General features: G+C 46.2%; 1 protein-coding gene and 1 pseudogene across 1 annotated transcript; one reads left to right on the top strand and one right to left on the bottom strand.

Moving 5' to 3' along the window:
• LOC121465871 (tubulin alpha-3 chain) lies at positions 1-9,168 on the bottom strand. Its single transcript, XM_041679291.1, has 5 exons — positions 9,148-9,168; positions 4,261-4,483; positions 3,860-4,008; positions 2,410-3,090; positions 1-383 (listed from the first exon to the last, which is right to left on the bottom strand). The coding sequence occupies exons 1-5, from the start codon at positions 9,148-9,150 to the stop codon at positions 87-89; spliced, it is 1,353 nt and encodes a 450-aa protein (XP_041535225.1). The 5' UTR covers positions 9,151-9,168; the 3' UTR covers positions 1-86.
• LOC121465860 lies at positions 8,499-20,826 on the top strand (annotated as a pseudogene).
• The last annotated feature ends 4,015 nt before the right edge of the window (positions 20,827-24,841 follow it).

The raw sequence follows: 24,841 nt of genomic DNA, 5'->3' as shown, positions 1-24,841 counted from the left end.
TACAGAAATTTTATTAAGTAAATAGACCCTTCAGTTTCAATGGTGGGGAAGAGATAAATGCCCGGCTGCCAGCCAGACCCATACACTCAGTATTCTTCCCCTTCCTCTGCCTCTGCTTCCACGGAATCCACGCCCACCTCTTCATAATCCTTCTCCAGCGCTGCCAGGTCCTCCCGGGCCTCTGAGAACTCCCCTTCCTCCATGCCTTCTCCCACGTACCAGTGCACGAAGGCCCGCTTGGCGTACATGAGGTCAAACTTGTGGTCCAGGCGGGCCCAGGCCTCTGCGATGGCAGTGGTGTTGCTCAGCATGCACACGGCCCTCTGCACCTTGGCCAGGTCTCCCCCAGGCACCACGGTGGGGGGCTGGTAGTTGATACCCACCTGCCAGAGAAGGAGAACACCAGTCGAGTTTATAATAGCCTCAGAAATACGACAGTTCACTAGCTCGGGAGCTGCGGGCCCAGGTCAAGCTGCAGATACTCACGCCGTACTTCGGGGAATAATCAACTACACAACACATATAAGATCTCAAAGTCCTTACTTAAACACGAATGGACAAACTGGAACAACAAGGGCAAAGAACGAGAACCCTACCCACGGTATACTGTGTGCTTAGCTAAAACGAAGCCGGCTGGAATCCTTGTATTCGCTATAGGAAACCCTGTGTAGCAGTGACCTCTAGCAAGAACTCTTGGAGCTGAACGAGGATAAATTTAGGAAGGCAGATTCTTTGCTGCTCTCTTCTGGCCTGTCACCCAACATCACTCGTGTTAGAGGCAGAATATATCTGTAATATGCAGAGACTGCCTCCTGTTTTGTAGGAACAAAAAGCTTCGGGGGCAGAGAATTCAGCTCTCCGACTTCCACAGTTAATATATTAATATTATTTAAATTATAGTATTTAGATATTATTAAATACTATTATTTAAAGGTAAGTTAATATTTCAGCCTTCCTTTAAAATATTTGGTATATTTTCTTATAATTTAAAGGCTCTAAAAATTATTTCAAAATACCACTGTGGCCACAAACTCTGCGGCCAAGGCTGAACTTGAACTTACTTTGGTGCTGTGAATGTCCAGATAAAACAGTTTCTAAACATGGAAACTAGTGTGGCCCAGCCATGGTTGTAACCAAACCCATGCTGACACAAAGAGACCCATAGCACAGAGACTAAGCAGGTGCACATGGAGTTGGCAGACTCTGTAGGGCCAGAGCTGCCCCTAACTTAGGCCTCCGCACAGGCCTGCTCTTTACTGCAGACCTACAGGTGCAGCAGGGGACATTTGGGAGAGGCACAGCGTTCCCAGCCCCTTTCCACAGAGACCCCTCCCTTGGAAGTCTTTGTCTTCTTAGTGTCTCACTGATGCTTGAGGCCAGGTGGTGGTGGCGCACACCTTTAACCCCAGCCCTCGGGAGGCAGATCTCCGTGAGTTTGAGAACTGCCTGGTCTACAGAGTGAGTTTCAGGACAGCCAGGGCTACAAAGAGAAACCCTGTTTCTCAAAACCAACCAAACAACCCAAATCAAAAACAAGCAAGCAAGCAAACAAACAAGAAATAAAGTTTGGCCGGGCGGTGGTGGCACACATCTTTAATCCCAGCACTCGGGAGGCAGAGGCAGGTGGATCTCGGTGAGTTTGAGGCCAGCCTGGTCTAGATGAGCTAGTTCCAGGACAGGAACCAAAAAGCTACAGAGAAACCCTGTCTCGAAAATAAATTTAAAAAGAAAAAAAAGAAAAGAAAGAAAGAAATAAGGTTTGGTACTTGGTGATTGTAAGAATAGAGTTCCCAAACCAAAGCAAGCTGGACTGGGTCTGAAAAAGCATGAGATAAAACCGGACTCGCTGAACATAGCAGACAATGAGGACTGCTGAGAAGTCAAGAACAATGGCACTTAAAAAAAAAAAAAAAAAAAAAAAAAAAAAAAAAAAAAAAAAAAAGAACAATGGCACTGGGTTTTGATCCTACTGCACGTACTGGCTTTGTGGGAGCCTAGGCTGTTTGGATGCTCACCTTACTAGACCTGGAAGGAGGTGGGAGGTCCTTGGACTCCCCACAGGGCAGGGAACCCTGACTCCTCTTTGGGCTGAGGAGGGAGGAGGAGTTGATTGGGGGAGGGGGAGGGAAATGGGAGGTGGTGGCGGGGAGGAGACAGAAATCTTTAATAAATAAATAAATAAATAAATAAATAAAAATTTTTCAAGAAAGATTGGAAAAAAAAAAAAGAATAGAGTTCCCAGTATCATTTGGATACTAGGAAGCATTAAGTCACTTAGCAATTTAACTCCTTACTGTACATGCATTTTTGGAACCTGACATGGAAAGGGGGATTCTTCCCAAAGCTACGGCCCTGAGACAGGAGCTGTTGCTTGCTGGCAGATACGACTGTCCCAGCACCCAATCCTACCTTAAATCCAGTCGGACACCAATCCACAAACTGGATGGTGCGCTTGGTCTTGATGGTAGCAATAGCCGCATTGACATCTTTGGGAACCACATCCCCCCTGTACAACATGCAGCAGGCCATGTATTTGCCGTGGCGAGGGTCACACTTGACCATCTGATTGGCTGGCTCAAAGCAAGCATTGGTGATCTCTGCCACGGACAGCTGCTCATGGTACGCCTTCTCAGCTGAGATGACGGGGGCGTAGGTGGCCAGCGGGAAGTGGATGCGAGGGTATGGCACCAGGTTGGTCTGGAATTCCGTGAGATCCACATTCAGAGCCCCATCAAACCTCAGGGAGGCTGTGATGGAGGACACGATCTGCCCGATCAGACGGTTCAGGTTGGTGTATGTGGGGCGTTCAATATCCAGGTTGCGCCGACAGATGTCGTAGATGGCTTCGTTGTCCACCATGAAGGCGCAGTCAGAATGCTCCAGTGTCGTGTGTGTGGTCAGGATGGAGTTGTAGGGTTCCACCACGGCTGTGGAAACCTGGGGGGCTGGGTAAATGGCGAATTCCAGTTTGGACTTCTTGCCATAGTCCACTGAAAGCCGTTCCATGAGCAGAGATGCGAACCCAGATCCTGTGCCCCCTCCAAAGCTGTGGAAGATGAGGAAGCCCTGCAGTCCTGTGCACAGATCTGCCTGTGGGAAGCCAGAGTATGTAAGCCAGTGCCTACAGCGTCACGCCCCAGCCTCCAAGCCCCACACTCACCACTTCCACTTCTGCAAACTGAGACAAATCAGACTGTCTATAACACACACTCTGCACTTTGACCTTAATGACCCATGGCTTCATCTCAGCAGCGTCCGCGTAGTAAGAGATTTTGGTAAACTCAACTAGATTCCTGATTCTAAGAATTGTCAAAAATGACTGGGCTTGAAATTTTATGTCAACTTGACACAAGATAAAGTCTTTCATCTGGGAGAAGGAACCTCAATTAAGAAAAGAACTCCTAAGGTTGTGGTAGCTTATGCCTTTCATCCCAGCACTTGGAAGCCAAGACAGACAGATCTCTATGAGTTTGAGGCCACCCTATTCTACAAGAGCTTGTTCCAGGGCAGCTAGGACAGTTGCACAGAGAAACCCTGTCTTGAAAAACCAAAAACAATAAATAAATAAATAAATGAATGAATAAATAAATAAGTAAATAAATAAATAACCTTCATAAGACCAGGTTGCAGGCAAGCCTTCAGGGAGTTTTCTTAGTTACTGATTGATTGGCCCCAGACTGTTGTGGGTGGGGCCGTCCCTGGGCTGGTGCTTCTGGGATTTGTAAGAAAGAAGGCTGAGCAAGCCAGTAAGTAGCACCCTCCAATGGCCTCAGCACCAGGTCCTGCCTCCAGGTTCCTGCCCTGTTTGAGTTTCTCTCCTGATGTCCACCACAAGAAGCCTCCTCTGCAATCCACTTACCAGTTTTCGGATCCGGTCCAGGACCAGGTCTACTATCTCCTTGCCAATGGTATAATGACCTCTGGCATAATTATTGGCCGCATCTTCCTTCCCAGTGATCAGCTGCTCTGGGTGGAAGAGTTGCCTGTAGGTTCCAGTGCGCACTTCATCTGGAGAGAGAGTATTCACACCGTGAGTCTTTAGGGCAGGGACATTCAAGTCCACTGAGCGTGTTGGTCGAGAGCATCTTCTAAGCATTGTCTGTGCACACACAAACCACCCACACAACCCTTTCAGTCTCTTCCCCAACAGAGTCACAAGCACACATTTAGACATCAGGTCTACTCTGCAGAGATGTCAGCAGGTTTTCCTGAGAAGCTCTGCTATCCCAGGAAAGCTGCCACCCTGGCCCAGGCACCTACCGACCACAGTGGGCTCCAGGTCCACAAACACTGCTCTGGGCACATGCTTGCCAGCTCCGGTTTCACTGAAGAATGTGTTGAAGGAGTCGTCCCCGCCACCGATGGTTTTGTCGCTTGGCATCTGACCATCAGGTTGAATGCCATGTTCAAGGCAGTACAGTTCCCAGCAGGCATTGCCGATCTGGACACCTGCCTGCCCCACGTGGATAGAGATACACTCACGCTGGAACCCAGAACAGAGACATGGCATTCGTTCAACTGAAACCGCATGGAATACCAACGTATCTTTGTGTCGTGCCAAGTGTCTATTTCCAAACTTCATCCACAATCGCAAGAGAGGGTGGCAGAGTGGTTTGCGGAGAGGAATTTTGTTTCCTTTCTGACACCAGTGAGGAAAGTGCCAGTGACTGAGCCCAAAGAGCCTTCATTCAGAATTTTAAGACCATCTCATAGCTCCTGTTAGTCTCATGTTGGTCCCGAGCTCTCTTTGGGAAGAGGCCCTTGAACTCCTGGAAGACCCGCCCTGCCCCCTGAGTCGGGGTCACAGGAGTTTGTCACTAGCTTCACCCCGTTTCCCAAAGAACTTTCATGGGGTTTGCGACTCCTGCCAAACCTGACGACCTGTGTTGATCTCTGGGACCCGTTTAGTGGAAGCAAAGAATCACCTCCAGCAAGTGGTCATCTGATCTCACTGGCTGCATGTACACATTTGTGCAAATAAATGTAATTAAAAAAAAATAAAGCCAATAAAGTCCCTTACTTGAGCCATCTTGCCAGCCCCATTTTTGCTTTTATTAAAAAAAAACTCGTGGCTAAGCATAGTGGTGTATGCCTTTAATCCTAGCACTTGGGAGGCAAAAGAAGGTGTGTATTTGTGAGCTTGAGTCTGCCAGAGTTATGAGGTGATGCCCTGTCTCAAAACAGAAAGGCTTCAAAGATAAACAGAATTCATCAAAAGCAAAATTATGGAGATTCTTCAAGGAAACAGATGATGGATTTTTGAGGCACAGAGTAAGATGTTACTTGCTACTTAATCTGCAGGTAAATTGCCAATGTTTTCAAAGGTTAATTTGAAAAGACACATGCGAAACATTCTGCTGGTTAGCCAGGTTCACCTGACAAACTGGAGTCACCTGGGGAGAGGTGACATGTGTGTCTGCAGGCATTTTCTCCATTTATGATTGATGTGCTGCAGTGGGATAATCCTTCTGTAGACTGGGAATACGTTTTACTCTCATTGGTTAATAAAAAAGCCGATTTGGCCTATAGCAAGGCAGAATAAGGCTAGGCATAAAGCCAAACTGAAAATCAGAGAGAAGGGCAGAGTCAGAGAGATAGGAGTCACCTCTCAGAGGGTCAAGACATGCTAGATGCTTGGTGGCTAGCTTAGGAGAGCTGAGGACCCAACTCAGGGCTTTATGCTTGCTGGGCAAACACTCTACTATGGAGCTGAATCCCCCGCCCCCGGAGGGCACTCCTCATGCCAGACCAGAGTCTCCTGACCAGACAGACTCACAACTGCCTGTGAGTTCTGCTCTCTTGTGGCCTCTCTGGGGAACTGCACTCAGGAACACGCACCTCTCACTGACATACACACACAACCATGTCAGACAATGAAAAAAACTTAAAAGAGTTTCTTAGTTTTGCTTTTTTTTTTTCCTGAAGACAAGTTCTTGTAGTAGCCTATGCTGGCCTCAAATTTGCTCAGATTAGTCCTGAAATCCAATTTTCCTGCCTCAGCCCACCTGGGGCTTGGGACTGCAGCTTGGCAAGGCAAGTATCTCAGATTTACTTTCTTGTGTGAACAAACTATCCCACGTAAGCACACAACATAAAAAACAGCGCTAGTCACAAACCACATAAAAGTCCTTGGCAAACTCCCGTGATCCCCACGCGGAAGGGGCAGAGGGCGGGCCTTCCACGAGTTCAAGGGCGTATCCCCATAGACAGCTCAGGACCAACACGAGACAAACACGGGCTACAAGACTGTCTTAAAATTTCAAACGAAGGCTCTTTGGACTCCGACACTTTCACTTTCCTCACTGGTATAGGAAACGGAACAAAATCCCTCTGCACAATCTAATCCGCCACCCTCTCTAGTTGTATTTTCTAGAGACCAGAGTCCTATGAGGCTGGGGTTGGCCTCCAACTTCTGTCCTCTGCAGGGCTAGGACTCCAGACGGGAGCTCTATCCCACCATCCTGGATCTTCACTGCGAGCTAAGACAAGGGGCATCTCTCTCGCACTTGTCTTGTGAGGAGTCAGGAGGAAACTGCGGCCTCAGAGATGGCTATGCCCCCACTCACCCTCGCGGGAGCCTGGTCTCCGAGGAAACAGCAAGTCTCTCTCCCGTGGAGCCCACCCTCAGAGGTCCTGAGCCCCGCCACCCCAGCCCGGGCCTGCTCTCACCATCCTCCACTCTGCAGACCAGCTCAGCTGTTCCTCAGCACTGGTCCTCAACTGCCTCTTGCCCGCACTCAACTGTCCAGGCCGGATACGGAAATAAATGCAAATATCTAGGGGCTTATTGGTCCAGAGTGTTTCCGGGGCGGGCCTAGGCTCCACACTCCAGTGATGATTGGATGGTGCTCAATTTGAAGTGCTGGCACTTTCTGATTGGACGTGGCTTTGGCGGGAAGGCTCTGGAGTGGCTGGAGGGGATTAGCATCTGGAGACTGGGGAAGTCTGCACTCCCTGGACGTCCAGCTCAGCAGGACAAGTTAGATTGACATTCCAGTCTCAGGTCACTATAGGCCGTGCTAAGTTGACAGTTAAAGCTAGCTAGGATGCATGGGAAGATGGCTGGTACTGACCCAGAACATAAAGTGCTTGCCTTCCATGAAAGACGCACTGAGTTTGATCCCCAGCACCACAGAAACTGAGCCTGGCTATACAGCTTTATGTTACTAGCAACTGGGAGGGAGGGGTAAGAGGATCAAAAGTTTTAGGCTAACCTGGGCTGCATAACAACTTCAAGGCTAGCCTGGACACATGGGACCCTGACTCACAAAACATATATACAGACAGACAGACGGACATAATACATACATACTGGGAGCCAAGCCGAATGCTCCTTTCCTTAAACAAATTACAACTGCAGTGTGGAGGCACAGCTGTGTTCCCAGCTACTCAGGGGACCAAAGGAGGAGCATAGATTGAACTCAGAGGTTCCTGAGTTAATGTAATCACACACACTAAAAGAGGTAAATTTTAGAGTAGGGCATTAAATCTCAAGAACGTGGCTTTAAAACCCTGTTTGAAACATGGAAAACTGTTGAAATTGCAGGTCAAAGACAAGTTGACCCAGCGATTACAGAAAGTGCACAGCAGACTCAGCCTTCAGAATACCCAGGAGCAGAGACTCAGGAGACTGCAGCTGGCTTCAACACTGTGTTCTAAAAGAGCCAGTGAGGTGAGAAGCCTGCGGCTGGCGGCAAGCACAATAAACCATGAGCCAGGGGCTTCTCTCCCTCAGAGCCTCCTTTTGCCTGGCCCCAGAGGAGACAGAATTCCAGCAAGGCCAGCAGATGGCCTCGTTCACACTGCTGCTCACTTGCAGCTGTTATCGGTAGCTGAGCTTGCTTTCTGTGTGCTGAAACTGGCATACATGAAGGAATATATTTATTCATTATGATATGGATAGAAATCAACCAATTTTCAAATGCATAGAGACCAAATCAGATCCTCAACAACAAATTGCAGCAAGAGGGATGGAGAGATGGCTCAGTGGTTATGAACACTGCCTGCTCTTCCTGAGGATCCAGGTTCAATTCCCAGCACCTTCATGGCAGCTTACAACTGTAACTTCCACAGACATATATACAGGCAAATCACCAATGCACATAAAAAATAAAAATAAAATATAAAATTGCTGCAAAAGATACTTTTAAAATATTTATTATAGAATACAAAAAAAATCTTGTTTGATTGTAATTGCAGAAAGCATAAATGTAGCTGGCCTGTGGTGGTGTGCACCTTTCATCTCAGTACTTGGGACGCAGAGGCAGGCATATCCCTGTAAGTTTGAGGCCAGCCTGATCTACAGAGCTAGTTCTAGGACAGCCAGGGCTACACTGAGAAAACCTGTCCCCCAAAAGTAATAAATGTATGCATAAATTGAAGAAAGGTGCAGCTGAACAGATTCTCTCTAGCTTTTACAGCTGTTGACTTTCCATTTCATTTCTGCCTTTCCCCACTTTTCTATTCCGAGTGTGTTAATTTTATAATCAGAAAAAAAAATGTTTTTTAAAAACACAGTATTGGGTGCTAGGTTGTAGCTGGGTTTGGCAGAGTGCTCACTGATGTGGGATTCCCTTCTGTATGATGTGAATACCACTGGTTAATAAAGAAGCTGCTTTGGGCCTGTTGATAGGACAGAACTTAGGTAAATGGGGAAAACTAAACTGAATGCTGGGAGAAAAGAGGCAGAGTCATGGAGAAGCCATGTATCCCTACCAGAGACAGACATGCTGAAACTTTGCCAGTAAGTCACTACCATGTGACGATATACAGATTAATAGAAATGGATTAAATTAATATGTAAGAGTTAGCCAATAAGAAGCTAGAGCTAATGGGCCAGGCAGTGGTTTAATAATATGGTGATTTAAATAATATGGTTTCTGTGTGGTTATTTCAGGGCTAAGCAGCCTCCTTAGTACAAATTGGTGCCAACGTGGTGGACTAAATCCATGTAAAACCTGAGAAAGCTTAAAAAGGAATCCTAGACACAAAAGAACAGAGTTAAGCATGGTTTGGTAGCGGCATTTTCTTGGGTGGACTCTGTTTGCTAGAAGCAAGCAGAGGCATGGCTCCTTTAAGAGAGATTTTCCTGATTCAGTGGTAGCAGGAAAAAAAGCCACATTGTTTTGAAATACTGGCTTTCTGGGCCATGTTGCCAACCCCTCTGGCTCTTTCAGGAAGCTGAACATTTAATAGGGTTTGTAAGCAGTGATGTTACAAACTGCTAAATGGCTCAACATAGACCTGCTGCATACCTGGAACTGGGGTGTTGTGTATGGCTCAGAGTCAGTGAACAGACCTCCTCTGCCGTGTCAGACTGGGCAGAACAAGCAGGCAAAGCCATATATACCCTAGTAATGCCAAAGCCTAAGTTTTTTAGAAGTGCTTAGCATTTTAAGAAGCATTCCTGGACAGTAAAGAATTACAGATCTACAATAGGACAGATTCAGACATAAAAGACCTCTAAGTGAGTCACAGTGTTGGATAAATGTACGTAGGCTTCAGAGACAAGAAAAATAGTATAGACAGTAATAAAAAGAAGTAAATGGTTTTGAAAAAAGGTAAAGTCTTTAAAAAGACAGTCATCGATTAAAAGAAGTAAAAAAGAATAAGCCACATAAAGATGGAATATACACAGAGAGTCTTATTATGTATATTATTCTGTTTTCTTTGAATTTTTGACTGCAGAGAGACATTTGATGCTGGGGACTGATAAGTCAAGCCAACATATATATTTTAAAGATTTCTTGAATTCAAAATATGGGTCTAAGGATATGTTGCTTTGAAAAAGAGGTTCTTCTTTTGTTTCTACAGAGAATGAGAACCTGTGGATTGTTTCCAGACTATTGTGGTTTGATGCACCAAGACCTCCTGAAATGACACCTGTGAACACCCCTCAAAAATTACTTCACCCAACAAAATCAGGAAGCAGTTTGGAGAAAAACTATGCCCATATTCCCAAATATTGTTTATAAATGGTTGTTTATCTTTAAAGGGGGATATGTTATAGAGATTTGCATTGGTATGGATTTTGATTTATTGGTACAAATTTAAGTTCAATTTTGTTATATGTCTATTTCTGCTCTTGATTAAGATATTGTGTTTGTATAGCTCATTTAAAAATGTAATGTATAATTAATAAATGTAGGTTAATAGATAATCCCTTTAGCTAGATTTTCTAGAAGTACAGAGATGTATTTCAGATGGAAAGGCTTTCTTCAAACATCTCAAAGACTACAGAATATGGCATTTAAAATGTTTAAGGACTGATGTATGTGGACCTTCTACTTTCATTGGTTAATAAAGAAACTGCCTTGGCCCTTTCATAGGACAGAAAATGTATATAGGTTGTTAATGGATAATCATTAATAATAGTCAAGTTTATAGTTATGTTAGTTAGATTTTCTAGATATATAGATATATATTTCAGTTAGATAGGCATTCTTCATATCTTTCATAGACTATGAAATATGCTACTTAATGTTTTAATAACTTAGGGTTTTTCATGACAATGAGACATGTCTGCTCCTGGCAGCACCAATCTACTTCAAGAAGAAGATGGGCATCGAGGATCCTTATGGAGTTTGATAGCCATTTGGGCAAGAAAACTGCTCTTGCCTGGACTATTGCATAAACTGGACACAGAACCCGCAGAGAGAGGATTACTGAACTTGCCTAAAGGTGAGATGATCTTTCGGGGTTACTGATTCATGAAAGAGTCTGCAAGACATTCTTCAGGACAAGCAGATAGTGACTGCCTTTGAAATTTCCTGCTTCATGGAAATCTCTGGATACTATGGGCCTGTAGGCCAAAGATGGATGCCCCAATGGTACAGAGGAACTTTGGGTGACTGTCCAGGCAGCGAGATGTCTCTGTCATTTCTAGAGTTTGAAAGTTGCTTATTTCTTGTTTGCTTAGGTAATATTGTATCTTTCTGGAGTCTTTGATGGAGTTGAAGAATAGTTAGTTATAGTTATAGTTTTCCTTAGTTATGATAAAGATTATTGTAATTTTTACTTGATAACTGTTTTGTTATATGTAATTTTGCTATGTTAAGTTAAAGCCTTCCTTTTTTTTTGTTTAAACAGTAAAAGGGGAAATGATGGAGGAAGGTCATTGGTTAATTATAATAAAGAAACTGCTTGGCCCTCACAGGTTAAAACATAGGTGGGAGGAGTAAACAGAACAGAATGCTGGGAGGAAGAGGAAGTGAGCTCAGAGGCCATGCTCCCCTCTCCCAGGCAGACACAATGCAGCCAGCCACCAGGTCAGACATGCTGAATCTTTCCTGGTAAGCACACCTAGTGGTGCTACTCAGATTATTAGAAATGGGTTAGGCAAAATATGAGAATTAGCCCATAAGAGGCTAGAGCTAGTGGGCCAAGCAGTGTTTAAATGAACTATACAATCACAATACCTTAATCAAGATCAGAAACACATATACATATAACAAAATTGACCTTAAATTTAAATCACTAAACAAAATCCATGTCAATGTAAATTATTCATACCTATATCATATCCCGCTTTAAATGTAAAAGAACATTTATAAACAATATTTGGGAATATGGGCACAGTTATTTCTCTCCAAACTGCTTCCTGCTGGATGGGGCATTGTTAATTAGGTCTTTCATGGTATAACCTGTGTGCTAGTTTCATCTCAGTTGGCAGTTGAGCGAAGCAATTTTCTGAAGGTGTTCACAGCAACCCTTCAGGAAAGCGTGGTCCATCATACCATATTGGGAGTTCGAGGCCAGCCAGGCGGTGGTGGCGCACGCCAACAGAATGGCGCCCAGACGTGTGGACAACTGAATCCATAGAAAGCCTGAGAAATCTTGGGAAAGAATAGAGTAAAGCATGTTTTCTTGGTAGCAGCAATTTCTCGGGTCTGCTCTGCTTGCTAGAGGCAAGCAAGCGCTCTCGTCTAAGAGAGGCTTCCTGACTCAGCTTGAGCTGCAAAACCCTGCAGCTCTTAAGAGGTCCTGCCACGAAACACTTAAATGGTGTTGATAAAAGCCGACTGAATGCTGAATCTTTCCCGGTAAGCCACCACCTCATGGTGCTACACAGATTATTAGAAATGGGTTAATCAAGATGTGAGAGTTAGCCAGTAAAAGGCTAGGACTAATGGGCCAGGTAGTGTTTAAATTAGTACAATTTGTGTGTTGTTATTTCGGGTGTAAAGCTAACCATGCGGGAGCCGGGCGGGATGAAAAGCAGGTCTGCTCGCTCCATCACTACAAAGGACTTAGAACTTTTCATGACGAGACACATCTGCTTCTGGCAGCACCAATAACTTCAAGACGAAGATGGGCATCAAAGAGGCTCCTTATGAAGTTTGTTAGCCATTTAGGCAAACAAACAAACAAACAACAACAACAAAAAAAAACCTTGCTCTTTCCTGGACTGTTTGATGAACTAGACATGTAGAACCCACAGAGGAATGACTACTAAACTTACCTAAAGGTGAGACAATCCTTCGGGGTTCCTGCTTCATGAAAAAGTCTTCCAGACATTCTGCAGGACACAGAAGAAAGTGACTGGCAAACTGCCAATATAGGCAGAACTGTCTTTGAAATTTCCTGCTTTGTGGAAAAGTCTTCTGGATACTATGGGCCTGTAGGCTGAAGATGGATGCCCCAAGGGTACAGAAGAACTTTGGGTGACTGTCCAGGCAGCAAGATGTCTCTGACAATTCCAGAGTTTTGGAAGTTGCTTACATGCACTTCCTGTTTACTTAGGTAATATTATATTCTTCTGGAGTCTTTGATGGAATTAAAGAATTTATAGTTATAGTTTTCCATAGTTATGATAAAAGATAAAGTAGATATAAATATTTTAATTATAATTATTGCTTGATAACTGTTTTGTTATATGTAATTTTACTATGTTAAATAGAAAACCGTCCTTCTCATTTAAACAGAAAAGGGGAGGTGATGTGCTATTCCCCTCTGTATGCTGTGAATAGCATTGGTTAATAAAGAAGCTGCTTTGGGCCTGTTGATAGGGCAGAACTAAGGTAGCTGGGGAAAACTAAACTGAATGCTGGGAGAAAGGAGGCAGAGTCAGGGAGAAGTCATGGAGCCCTGACAGAGACAGACATGCTGTAACTTTGCCAGTACGCCAAATAAATTAATATGTAAGGGTTAGCCAATTAGAATCTCGATCTAATGGGCCAAGCAGTGTTTTAAATAATATGGTTTCTGTGTGATTATTTCGGGGCTGAGCAGCTGGGAACAAAACAAGTGGCCTCTTTACTACAGTTCGGCACATATATCCAAAGAAGTGGGTTTGGCCCTCAGTACTCTAATGCTGGGTTTGAAAGGCACTTAGTGGGTAGAGACCAGAGAATCTGAAGTTCAAATCCATACCTGGTTACAAGAGCAGTCAAACCAAGATGGGATACACAAGACGATGCAAAAATAAATAAATAAATAAACAAACAACAACAATAATAATCCACAGTATGGCACAGCCTGCAATTCAATTGCGTGCAGTCAGATATCCTGAGGAAGTAAAACTATGTCTATTATTCTGCAAAACTGCAGATTGAAGGAAGGTCTGATCCCCACCACGCACTGTGCATATCGATAGCCTCAGCTCTGAGGCATGCTGAGACAGGGCTTCTATTTGTGCAAGCCTGGGCGACAAAGACTTGGAGGTCACCTGAGCTGTATAACCAACAGCTTTCAACACCCTCGGAAAATGATTTCATGATAGATGACTGTTCACATAGACTTCCAAAAGGAAGTGCCCAGATAAGGATGTCTGTCTGAAGAAGGGCTATCTGCAGGCTTCCTAACGCAGCTGAACAATTTTTCTGCACCAAGTGAGGTAAGGTGGTGGGAGGTGCCCTGAGCGCTGAGAGATGCTGAGTGTGCAAGGCACCACCCCACTTGTCCTGCTAAGCTGCACCAGGGAGGTACAGACAACCCCAGGATCCAGATGCTCATCCCTTCCAGCCACTCCAGAGCCTTCACGCCAAAGCCACGTCCAATCAGAAAGTGCCAGCACTTCAAATTGAGCACCATCCAATCATCACTGGAGTGTGGAGCCTAGGCCCGCCCCGGAAACACTCTGGACCAATAAGCCCCTAGATATTTGCATTTATTTCCGTATCCGGCCTGGACAGTTGAGTGCGGGCAAGAGGCAGTTGAGGACCAGTGCTGAGGAACAGCTGAGCTGGTCTGCAGAGTGGAGGATGGTGAGAGCAGGCCCGGGCTGGGGTGGCGGGGCTCAGGACCTCTGAGGGTGGGCTCCACGGGAGAGAGACTTGCTGTTTCCTCGGAGACCAGGCTCCCGCGAGGGTGAGTGGGGGCATAGCCATCTCTGAGGCCGCAGTTTCCTCCTGACTCCTCACAAGGCAAGTGCGAGAGAGATGCCCCTTGTCTTAGCTCGCAGTGAAGATCCAGGATGGTGAGATAGAGCTCCCGTCTGGAGTCCTAGCCCTGCAGAGGACAGAAGTTGGAGGCCAACCCCAGCCTCATAGGACTCTGGTCTCTAGAAAATACAACTAGAGAGGGTGGCGGATTAGATTGTGCAGAGGGATTTTGTTCCGTTTCCTATACCAGTGAGGAAAGTGAAAGTGTCGGAGTCCAAAGAGCCTTCGTTTGAAATTTTAAGACAGTCTTGTAGCCCGTGTTTGTCTCGTGTTGGTCCTGAGCTGTCTATGGGGATACGCCCTTGAACTCGTGGAAGGCCCGCCCTCTGCCCCTTCCGCATGGGGATCACGGGAGTTTGCCAAGGACTTTTATGTGGTTTGTGACTAGCGCTGTTTTTTATGTTGTGTGCTTACGTGGGATAGTTTGTTCACACAAGAAAGTAAATCTGAGATACTTGCCTTGCCAAGCTGCAGTCCCAAGCCCCAGGTGGGCTGAGGCAGGAAAATTGGATTTCAGGACTAATCTGAGCAAATTTGAGGCCAGCATAGGCTACTACAAGAACTTGTCTTCAGGAAAAAAAAAAAAAGCAAAACTAAGAAGCTCTTTTAAGTTTTTTTCATTGTCTGACATGGTTGTGTGTGTATGTCAGTGAGAGGTGCGTGTTCCTGAGTGCAGTTCCCCAGAGAGGCCACAAGAGAGCAGAACTCACAGGCAGTTGTGAGTCTGTCTGGTCAGGAGACTCTGGTCTGGCATGAGGAGTGCCCTCCGGGGGCGGGGGATTCAGCTCCATGGTAGAGTGTTTGCCCAGCAAGCATAAAGCCCTGAGTTGGGTCCTCAGCTCTCCTAAGCTAGCCACCAAGCATCTAGCATGTCTTGACCCTCTGAGAGGTGACTCCTATCTCTCTGACTCTGCCCTTCTCTCTGATTTTCAGTTTGGCTTTATGCCTAGCCTTATTCTGCCTTGCTATAGGCCAAATCGGCTTTTTTATTAACCAATGAGAGTAAAACGTATTCCCAGTCTACAGAAGGATTATCCCACTGCAGCACATCAATCATAAATGGAGAAAATGCCTGCAGACACACATGTCACCTCTCCCCAGGTGACTCCAGTTTGTCAGGTGAACCTGGCTAACCAGCAGAATGTTTCGCATGTGTCTTTTCAAATTAACCTTTGAAAACATTGGCAATTTACCTGCAGATTAAGTAGCAAGTAACATCTTACTCTGTGCCTCAAAAATCCATCATCTGTTTCCTTGAAGAATCTCCATAATTTTGCTTTTGATGAATTCTGTTTATCTTTGAAGCCTTTCTGTTTTGAGACAGGGCATCACCTCATAACTCTGGCAGACTCAAGCTCACAAATACACACCTTCTTTTGCCTCCCAAGTGCTAGGATTAAAGGCATACACCACTATGCTTAGCCACGAGTTTTTTTTTAATAAAAGCAAAAATGGGGCTGGCAAGATGGCTCAAGTAAGGGACTTTATTGGCTTTATTTTTTTTTAATTACATTTATTTGCACAAATGTGTACATGCAGCCAGTGAGATCAGATGACCACTTGCTGGAGGTGATTCTTTGCTTCCACTAAACGGGTCCCAGAGATCAACACAGGTCGTCAGGTTTGGCAGGAGTCGCAAACCCCATGAAAGTTCTTTGGGAAACGGGGTGAAGCTAGTGACAAACTCCTGTGACCTCGACTCAGGGGGCAGGGCGGGTCTTCCAGGAGTTCAAGGGCCTCTTCCCAAAGAGAGCTCGGGACCAACATGAGACTAACAGGAGCTATGAGATGGTCTTAAAATTCTGAATGAAGGCTCTTTGGGCTCAGTCACTGGCACTTTCCTCACTGGCGTCAGAAAGGAAACAAAATTCCTCTCCGCAAACCACTCTGCCACCCTCTCTTGCGATTGTGGATGAAGTTTGGAAATAGACACTTGGCACAACACAAAGATACGTTGGTATTCCATGCGGTTTCAGTTGAACGAATGCCATGTCTCTGTTCTGGGTTCCAGCGTGAGTGTATCTCTATCCACGTGGGGCAGGCAGGTGTCCAGATCGGCAATGCCTGCTGGGAACTGTACTGCCTTGAACATGGCATTCAACCTGACGGTCAGATGCCAAGCGACAAAACCATCGGTGGCGGGGACGACTCCTTCAACACATTCTTCAGTGAAACCGGAGCTGGCAAGCATGTGCCCAGAGCAGTGTTTGTGGACCTGGAGCCCACTGTGGTCGGTAGGTGCCTGGGCCAGGGTGGCAGCTTTCCTGGGATAGCAGAGCTTCTCAGGAAAACCTGCTGACATCTCTGCAGAGTAGACCTGATGTCTAAATGTGTGCTTGTGACTCTGTTGGGGAAGAGACTGAAAGGGTTGTGTGGGTGGTTTGTGTGTGCACAGACAATGCTTAGAAGATGCTCTCGACCAACACGCTCAGTGGACTTGAATGTCCCTGCCCTAAAGACTCACGGTGTGAATACTCTCTCTCCAGATGAAGTGCGCACTGGAACCTACAGGCAACTCTTCCACCCAGAGCAGCTGATCACTGGGAAGGAAGATGCGGCCAATAATTATGCCAGAGGTCATTATACCATTGGCAAGGAGATAGTAGACCTGGTCCTGGACCGGATCCGAAAACTGGTAAGTGGATTGCAGAGGAGGCTTCTTGTGGTGGACATCAGGAGAGAAACTCAAACAGGGCAGGAACCTGGAGGCAGGACCTGGTGCTGAGGCCATTGGAGGGTGCTACTTACTGGCTTGCTCAGCCTTCTTTCTTACAAATCCCAGAAGCACCAGCCCAGGGACGGCCCCACCCACAACAGTCTGGGGCCAATCAATCAGTAACTAAGAAAACTCCCTGAAGGCTTGCCTGCAACCTGGTCTTATGAAGGTTATTTATTTATTTACTTATTTATTTATTCATTCATTCATTTATTTATTTATTTATTAATTGTTTTTGGTTTTTCAAGACAGGGTTTCTCTGTGCAACTGTCCTAGCTGCCCTGGAACAAGCTCTTGTAGAATAGGGTGGCCTCAAACTCATAGAGATCTGTCTGTCTTGGCTTCCAAGTGCTGGGATGAAAGGCATAAGCTACCACAACCTTAGGAGTTCTTTTCTTAATTGAGGTTCCTTCTCCCAGATGAAAGACTTTATCTTGTGTCAAGTTGACATAAAATTTCAAGCCCAGTCATTTTTGACAATTCTTAGAATCAGGAATCTAGTTGAGTTTACCAAAATCTCTTACTACGCGGACGCTGCTGAGATGAAGCCATGGGTCATTAAGGTCAAAGTGCAGAGTGTGTGTTATAGACAGTCTGATTTGTCTCAGTTTGCAGAAGTGGAAGTGGTGAGTGTGGGGCTTGGAGGCTGGGGCGTGACGCTGTAGGCACTGGCTTACATACTCTGGCTTCCCACAGGCAGATCTGTGCACAGGACTGCAGGGCTTCCTCATCTTCCACAGCTTTGGAGGGGGCACAGGATCTGGGTTCGCATCTCTGCTCATGGAACGGCTTTCAGTGGACTATGGCAAGAAGTCCAAACTGGAATTCGCCATTTACCCAGCCCCCCAGGTCTCCACAGCCGTGGTGGAACCCTACAACTCCATCCTGACCACACACACGACACTGGAGCATTCTGACTGCGCCTTCATGGTGGACAACGAAGCCATCTACGACATCTGTCGGCGCAACCTGGATATTGAACGCCCCACATACACCAACCTGAACCGTCTGATCGGGCAGATCGTGTCCTCCATCACAGCCTCCCTGAGGTTTGATGGGGCTCTGAATGTGGATCTCACGGAATTCCAGACCAACCTGGTGCCATACCCTCGCATCCACTTCCCGCTGGCCACCTACGCCCCCGTCATCTCAGCTGAGAAGGCGTACCATGAGCAGCTGTCCGTGGCAGAGATCACCAATGCTTGCTTCGAGCCAGCCAATCAGATGGTCAAGTGTGACCCTCGCCACGGCAAATACATGGCCTGCTGCATGTTGTACAGGGGGGATGTGGTTCCCAAAGATGTCAATGCGGCTATTGCTACCATCAAGACCAAGCGCACCATCCAGTTTGTGGATTGGTGTCCGACTGGATTTAAGGTAGGATTGGGTGCTGGGACAGTCGTATCTGCCAGCAAGCAACAGCTCCTGTCTCAGGGCCTTAGCTTTGGGTAGAATCCCCCTTTCCATGTCAGGTTCCAAAAATGCATGTACAGTAAGGAGTTAAATTGCTAAGTGACTTAATGCTTCCTAGTATCCAAATGATACTGGGAACTCTATTCTTTTTTTTTTTCCAATCTTTCTTGAAAAATTTTTATTTATTTATTTATTTATTTATTTATTAAAGATTTCTGTCTCCTCCCCACCACCACCTCCCATTTCCCTCCCCCTCCCCCAATCAACTCCTCCTTTCTCCTCAGCCCAAAGAGGAGTCAGGGTTCCCTGCCCTGTGGGGAGTCCAAGGACCTCCCACCTCCTTCCAGGTCTAGTAAGGTGAGCATCCAAACAGCCTAGGCTCCCACAAAGCCAGTACGTGCAGTAGGATCAAAACCCAGTGCCATTGTTCTTGACTTCTCAGCAGTCCTCATTGTCTGCTATGTTCAGCGAGTCCGGTTTTATCTCATGCTTTTTCAGACCCAGTCCAGCTTGCCTTGGTGTGGGAACTCTATTCTTACAATCACCAAGTACCAAACCTTATTTCTTTCTTTCTTTTCTTTTTTTTCTTTTTAAATTTATTTTCGAGACAGGGTTTCTCTGTAGCTTTTTGGTTCCTGTCCTGGAACTAGCTCATCTAGACCAGGCTGGCCTCAAACTCACCGAGATCCACCTGCCTCTGCCTCCCGAGTGCTGGGATTAAAGATGTGTGCCACCACCGCCCGGCCAAACTTTATTTCTTGTTTGTTTGCTTGCTTGCTTGTTTTTGATTTGGGTTGTTTGGTTGGTTTTGAGAAACAGGGTTTCTCTTTGTAGCCCTGGCTGTCCTGAAACTCACTCTGTAGACCAGGCAGTTCTCAAACTCACGGAGATCTGCCTCCCGAGGGCTGGGGTTAAAGGTGTGCGCCACCACCACCTGGCCTCAAGCATCAGTGAGACACTAAGGAGACAAAGACTTCCAAGGGAGGGGTCTCTGTGGAAAGGGGCTGGGAACGCTGTGCCTCTCCCAAATGTCCCCTGCTGCACCTGTAGGTCTGCAGTAAAGAGCAGGCCTGTGCGGAGGCCTAAGTTAGGGGCAGCTCTGGCCCTACAGAGTCTGCCAACTCCAGGTGCACCCGCTTAGTCTCTGTGCTATGGGTCCCTTTGTGTCACCATGGGTTTGGTTACAACCATGGCTGGGCCACACTAGTTTCCATGTTTAGAAACAGTGTTTTATCTGGACATTCACAGCACCAAAGTACGTTCAAGATCAGCCTTGGCCGCAGAGTTTGTGGCCACAGTGGTATTTTGAAATAATTTTTAGAGCCTTTAAATTATAAGAAAATATACCAAATATTTTAAAGGAAGGCTGAAATATTAACTTACCTTTAAATAATAGTATTTAATAATATCTAAATACTATAATTTAAATAATATTAATATATTAACTGTGGAAGTCGGAGAGCTGAATTCTCTGCCCCCGAAGCTTTTTGTTCCTACAAAACAGGAGGCAGTCTCTGCATATTACAGATATATTCTGCCTCTAACACGAGTGATGTTGGGTGACAGGCCAGAAGAGAGCAGCAAAGAATCTGCCTTCCTAAATTTATCCTCGTTCAGCTCCAAGAGTTCTTGCTAGAGGTCACTGCTACACAGGGTTTCCTATAGCGAATACAAGGATTCCAGCCGGCTTCGTTTTAGCTAAGCACACAGTATACCGTGGGTAGGGTTCTCGTTCTTTGCCCTTGTTGTTCCAGTTTGTCCATTCGTGTTTAAGTAAGGACTTTGAGATCTTATATGTGTTGTGTAGTTGATTATTCCCCGAAGTACGGCGTGAGTATCTGCAGCTTGACCTGGGCCCGCAGCTCCCGAGCTAGTGAACTGTCGTATTTCTGAGGCTATTATAAACTCGACTGGTGTTCTCCTTCTCTGGCAGGTGGGTATCAACTACCAGCCCCCCACCGTGGTGCCTGGGGGAGACCTGGCCAAGGTGCAGAGGGCCGTGTGCATGCTGAGCAACACCACTGCCATCGCAGAGGCCTGGGCCCGCCTGGACCACAAGTTTGACCTCATGTACGCCAAGCGGGCCTTCGTGCACTGGTACGTGGGAGAAGGCATGGAGGAAGGGGAGTTCTCAGAGGCCCGGGAGGACCTGGCAGCGCTGGAGAAGGATTATGAAGAGGTGGGCGTGGATTCCGTGGAAGCAGAGGCAGAGGAAGGGGAAGAATACTGAGTGTATGGGTCTGGCTGGCAGCCGGGCATTTATCTCTTCCCCACCATTGAAACTGAAGGGTCTATTTACTTAATAAAATTTCTGTATTGAGGCATTGCCTTCCCTGTGTGCTGTACTTTCTAACAACATTCTAGATACCGGCCTTTCCCAAGTAAATTCTCTGGGGAAAACAGCAGTTTTCCCTAAGAAATGGCAAATGTGTCTGTCTGTCCGGTCTTAAGTTCTAAGAACATCAGGATAAGGTGTTTTCCATTGGTGCTCAAGCGGCTGAGGAATGGACCCTTCCTTAGGCTGCTGGGGAAGGGGCCCCTGGGCCTCAGGTGTGGTCCTGGGGCTGTGGGGGCTCAGTGCCTGAGGCTTCATTTCCACTGAATCATTAGCTGTCCTCCCCTGGTGTTGCTTTGCTGTTGGAGGGAACCAGAACCACCCACCATCGCATGGCTGTATTGTGCTCCGGTCACCGTCTGTCAAACCCTTGTTCCTGGTGTGGATTGAGTGTTGAGTGAGCACTGGTCTGGTAGGTTCTTTTATGCAAGAACCCAGACTTTTCTTGGTGGAGGCTCTTTTTCAGCCAAGGGCTTCCCAGGAAAGTAACCTTGTAGAAGATTCTGGTACCGGCCCACATAGACCCACATGCAGCTGGTAGTTATGCTTAGATGCACAAATGAACCACACAGACGATGGCCTGAATCTTCCAGAACAACTGTTCCCTCCTCTGGGTCAAAATGAAGCTTCCGTGAGAGGGTCCAGGTGGTCTCGGGCACAGCAGAAGACCAGTGTCTCCATGTGGGGCTGAAGCTGAGCAAACGGCTTTTCCTTCTCCAGGCCTCAGTTTCTCCTTACTCAAGCAGGTGGTGCCTATTTGAAGGAAGTCTGCTTCTCTCTTTACCAGCACAGGTTTGCACCTCTACAGACTTCCAAAGACAAGCAAGCCGAGGTTGCTCTTGGCTGCCTTTCTGTCAGAGATCAGGACTCAGGCCTGGCTTCTAAGTACCTCTGCTCAGCACCTTGAGAATTGCCTTAACTAGGTGGGCACGCAACTGGAAGGCAGCGCTGTGTCCTGATGAGGAAGGCCTCGAGCACCCAGGGTGAGCACAGATGCCCTAGGAGCCCAGGGCATTGATTCTGCTTTCCAGTTGTAAAGCTCACTCCCTGTATTACAAGAGGAAGCCTCTTAGCGAGGGGCAGGCAGGCATTTAGCCGCCAGTTCTCCAGTCAGCACTATGTAAGACTGGCTGCAGGCACAAAGTGGCCCAGATCTGAGGCAGTAAGAGGAGGAAGAGAGAGCATAGAAGGAGCTGGGTGATCTGCCCAGCCTGGCCTTAAACTCTACTTCCTGCTTCTTCCATGTGCTGGGATTATAGGCATGAACCACCCTGCCCATTCTAAACCTGACTCTTCACATGATGTGGCTTTGCCACCATTTTCTAAGTCCTCAGTTCTTCTGCACATACACACACACACACACACACACACACACACACACAATGCTGTTTTCCTCCTCTGGTTTTTCAGCTCCCAGCGAAGGCTCAGCTCTGCCTGCCTCTCTGCTCAGATGTTCTACCTCTAGGTACCCTCGAAAATCTCTACACTCTGTGCTTACTCCCCTCTTTAGGTTTAAATCAATGTGATTCTTTCCTAGCGTGACAGTGATTGTAACATCAACAAAAGCACACGCCCAGACATTCAGAGGATGTGCAGAAAGAACGTCACAGAATAAACTTATTGTTATCATCATTAATTTAGCTGCCAATCTTAATTAGGCCAATCTCATTAAGAATACATTCTAGAGAGCTGGGGAGTTGCCTAGGCAGTCAAAAGCACTTGTTGCTCTCACAGAGGACCCAGATTGAATCCCCAGCGCCTACATGGTGGCTCAAAGGCACCAAGAGCTCCAGTTCCAGGGGATCCAGCGCCACCTTCTGACCTCCTCAGGCACATGAAGCAATCCATATATGAAAGCAAAAATACACACACAGAAGCATTAAATAATTTTTTGAGACAGGGTCTCACTATGTATCCCTAGCTGTTCTGGAATTCACTATGTAGACTAGGCTGTCCTCAAATTCTCAGAGATCTGTCTGCCTCTGACTCCCAAGTACTGGGATTAGAAGTGTGTGCTGCCAAACCTGGCAATGTTAAGTAAATCTTCTTTGTTGTTGTTAGTTTTTGTTTTGTTTTGTTTTGTTTTTAGAGACAGGGTTTCTTTGTAGCTTTGGAGCCTGTCCTGGAACTAGCTCTTGTAGACCAGTCTGGTCTCGAACCCACAGAGATCTGCCTGCCTCTGACCCCCAAATGCTGGGATTAAAGGTGTGTGCCACCACCGCCTGGCTAAGTAAATCTTTTTTAAAAAATGATTTTAATATAAAGAAAAAACAGGGTTCTTTAATTCATGAATACTTGTATTTTCTTAAGATTTATTTATATTATGCATATGAGCACTCTATCTGCATGTATACCTGCATGCCAAAAGAGGGCACCAAATCTCACTATAGATGACTGAGCCACCATGTGGTTGCTGGGAATTGAACTCAGGACCTCTGGAAGAACAGCCAGTGCTCTTAACCATTGAGTCTTCTCTCCCTCCTGAATACTGGTGAGTAAATTTAGCATATGCATCCATCCTAGCTACGTGTTATTTAATAGGCTAATAAAGAATATCTGGAAGGAGTGGGATGTGGTTCAGTTGGTATTGCGCTTGTCTGACATAAAGAAGGCCCTGGATATGATCCCCAGCACCACACAAGCCCAGTGTGGTGGTGCTCACCTGTGATCCCAGAACTCAGGAGGTAAAGCAGAAAGACCCAGTTCAAGTCATCCTCAGCTTCAAAGGGAGCATGAAGCCAGCCTGGACTAGAGACCCTATCAAAAAAATTGACTCTATGTGGAATGATTTAAAGGAATAAGGTAATCATAAGAATGAAAAAGGAGATGCTGTACTCCTATAGACCAACAGACCCCCATCATCACAGGTTGGACGCAGCTTGCTGTCCAGAACTTGACAGTAAGACCCTATTGCTGAAGATACTGTGTATCTGAGCCATAGAACATGAAGTTAATAAGCTGGTACTGGCTTGAAAGTTTCTTCCCTGCTGGTAGCTTTTGTGGTGTTGGAGGAACTATACATGCTACCAGAGGAGAAGAGCAATCATTAATCTTATCCATCTGTGAACCTTGCAAGCTACAATAATTACTGGCCTGACAAGACACGCCCCTGTAATAGTGGCATGAATACAGAAGGAACCAATCACTTTTTTTTATTGGATTTAAGTCCTGCTACATAAGATAAAACCCATACCTGGTATCATTTGTTGGGCTAAGAATCTATGGCTAGACAGGTCACAGGCACTAGGAGAGAACTTCCTACTGCTAAATGGACAGAGTATTAAACTGACTCCTAATGACTTATCATGTACCCGTATGTTACTGAATACTTGTTTACACTATGTGAAGATGTGTCACTGTGATTGGTTCAATAAAGAGCTGTGGGGCCAATAGCGAGGCAGGAGAGAATAGGCGGGACTTCCAGGCAAAGAGAAAAAATCTAGGTGTGCGAGACACCAGCAAAACACTTGAAGAAGTCAGACATACAGTACAGAGGAGAGGTGACCGAGCCATGTGGCGGAACAGAAATGAACAGAAACAGGTTAATTTAAGCTGTAAGCACTAGCTGGGGGGAAAACCCTAAACCGAGGCCAAGCTTTCATAATCAACAAGTCTCCATGTCATTATTTGTGAGCTGGTGCCGCAGCTCTCATTGAGAAGCTTCTATTTGCTGTGGATGGTGATTAAGACAGACCCACAACTGGCCAAAGTGCGAAGAATCAGAGACCGTGGAATGCCCAGCCTGCAATAAAACATCTATACTGTACCCATCTCCAAAAGCTCAGGGGCGGTTACAGAAGGGGTGGAAAGACTAACAACAGCCTGAAGCAGTGAATAAAAACAAGGAACGCGTCCTCTAAATGCAACAGGACAGCTCGCATAAGGACTTACACTGGCCAAGACTGCGTGCATAATCCCATGCAGGCCTAAGCCACATCAAATCACTTCATGGAGAGGAGATCGGGACTAGAAGTCTCAGTCCTAGCTGTGAATAGC

The sequence above is a fragment of the Microtus oregoni genome, unplaced genomic scaffold (assembly GCF_018167655.1).
Source record: "Microtus oregoni isolate MIOR12 unplaced genomic scaffold, Mior012 000002F_ref0000024, whole genome shotgun sequence".
Lineage (NCBI taxonomy): Eukaryota > Metazoa > Chordata > Mammalia > Rodentia > Cricetidae > Microtus > Microtus oregoni.
This window is presented reverse-complemented; position numbering and strand designations above follow the sequence as displayed.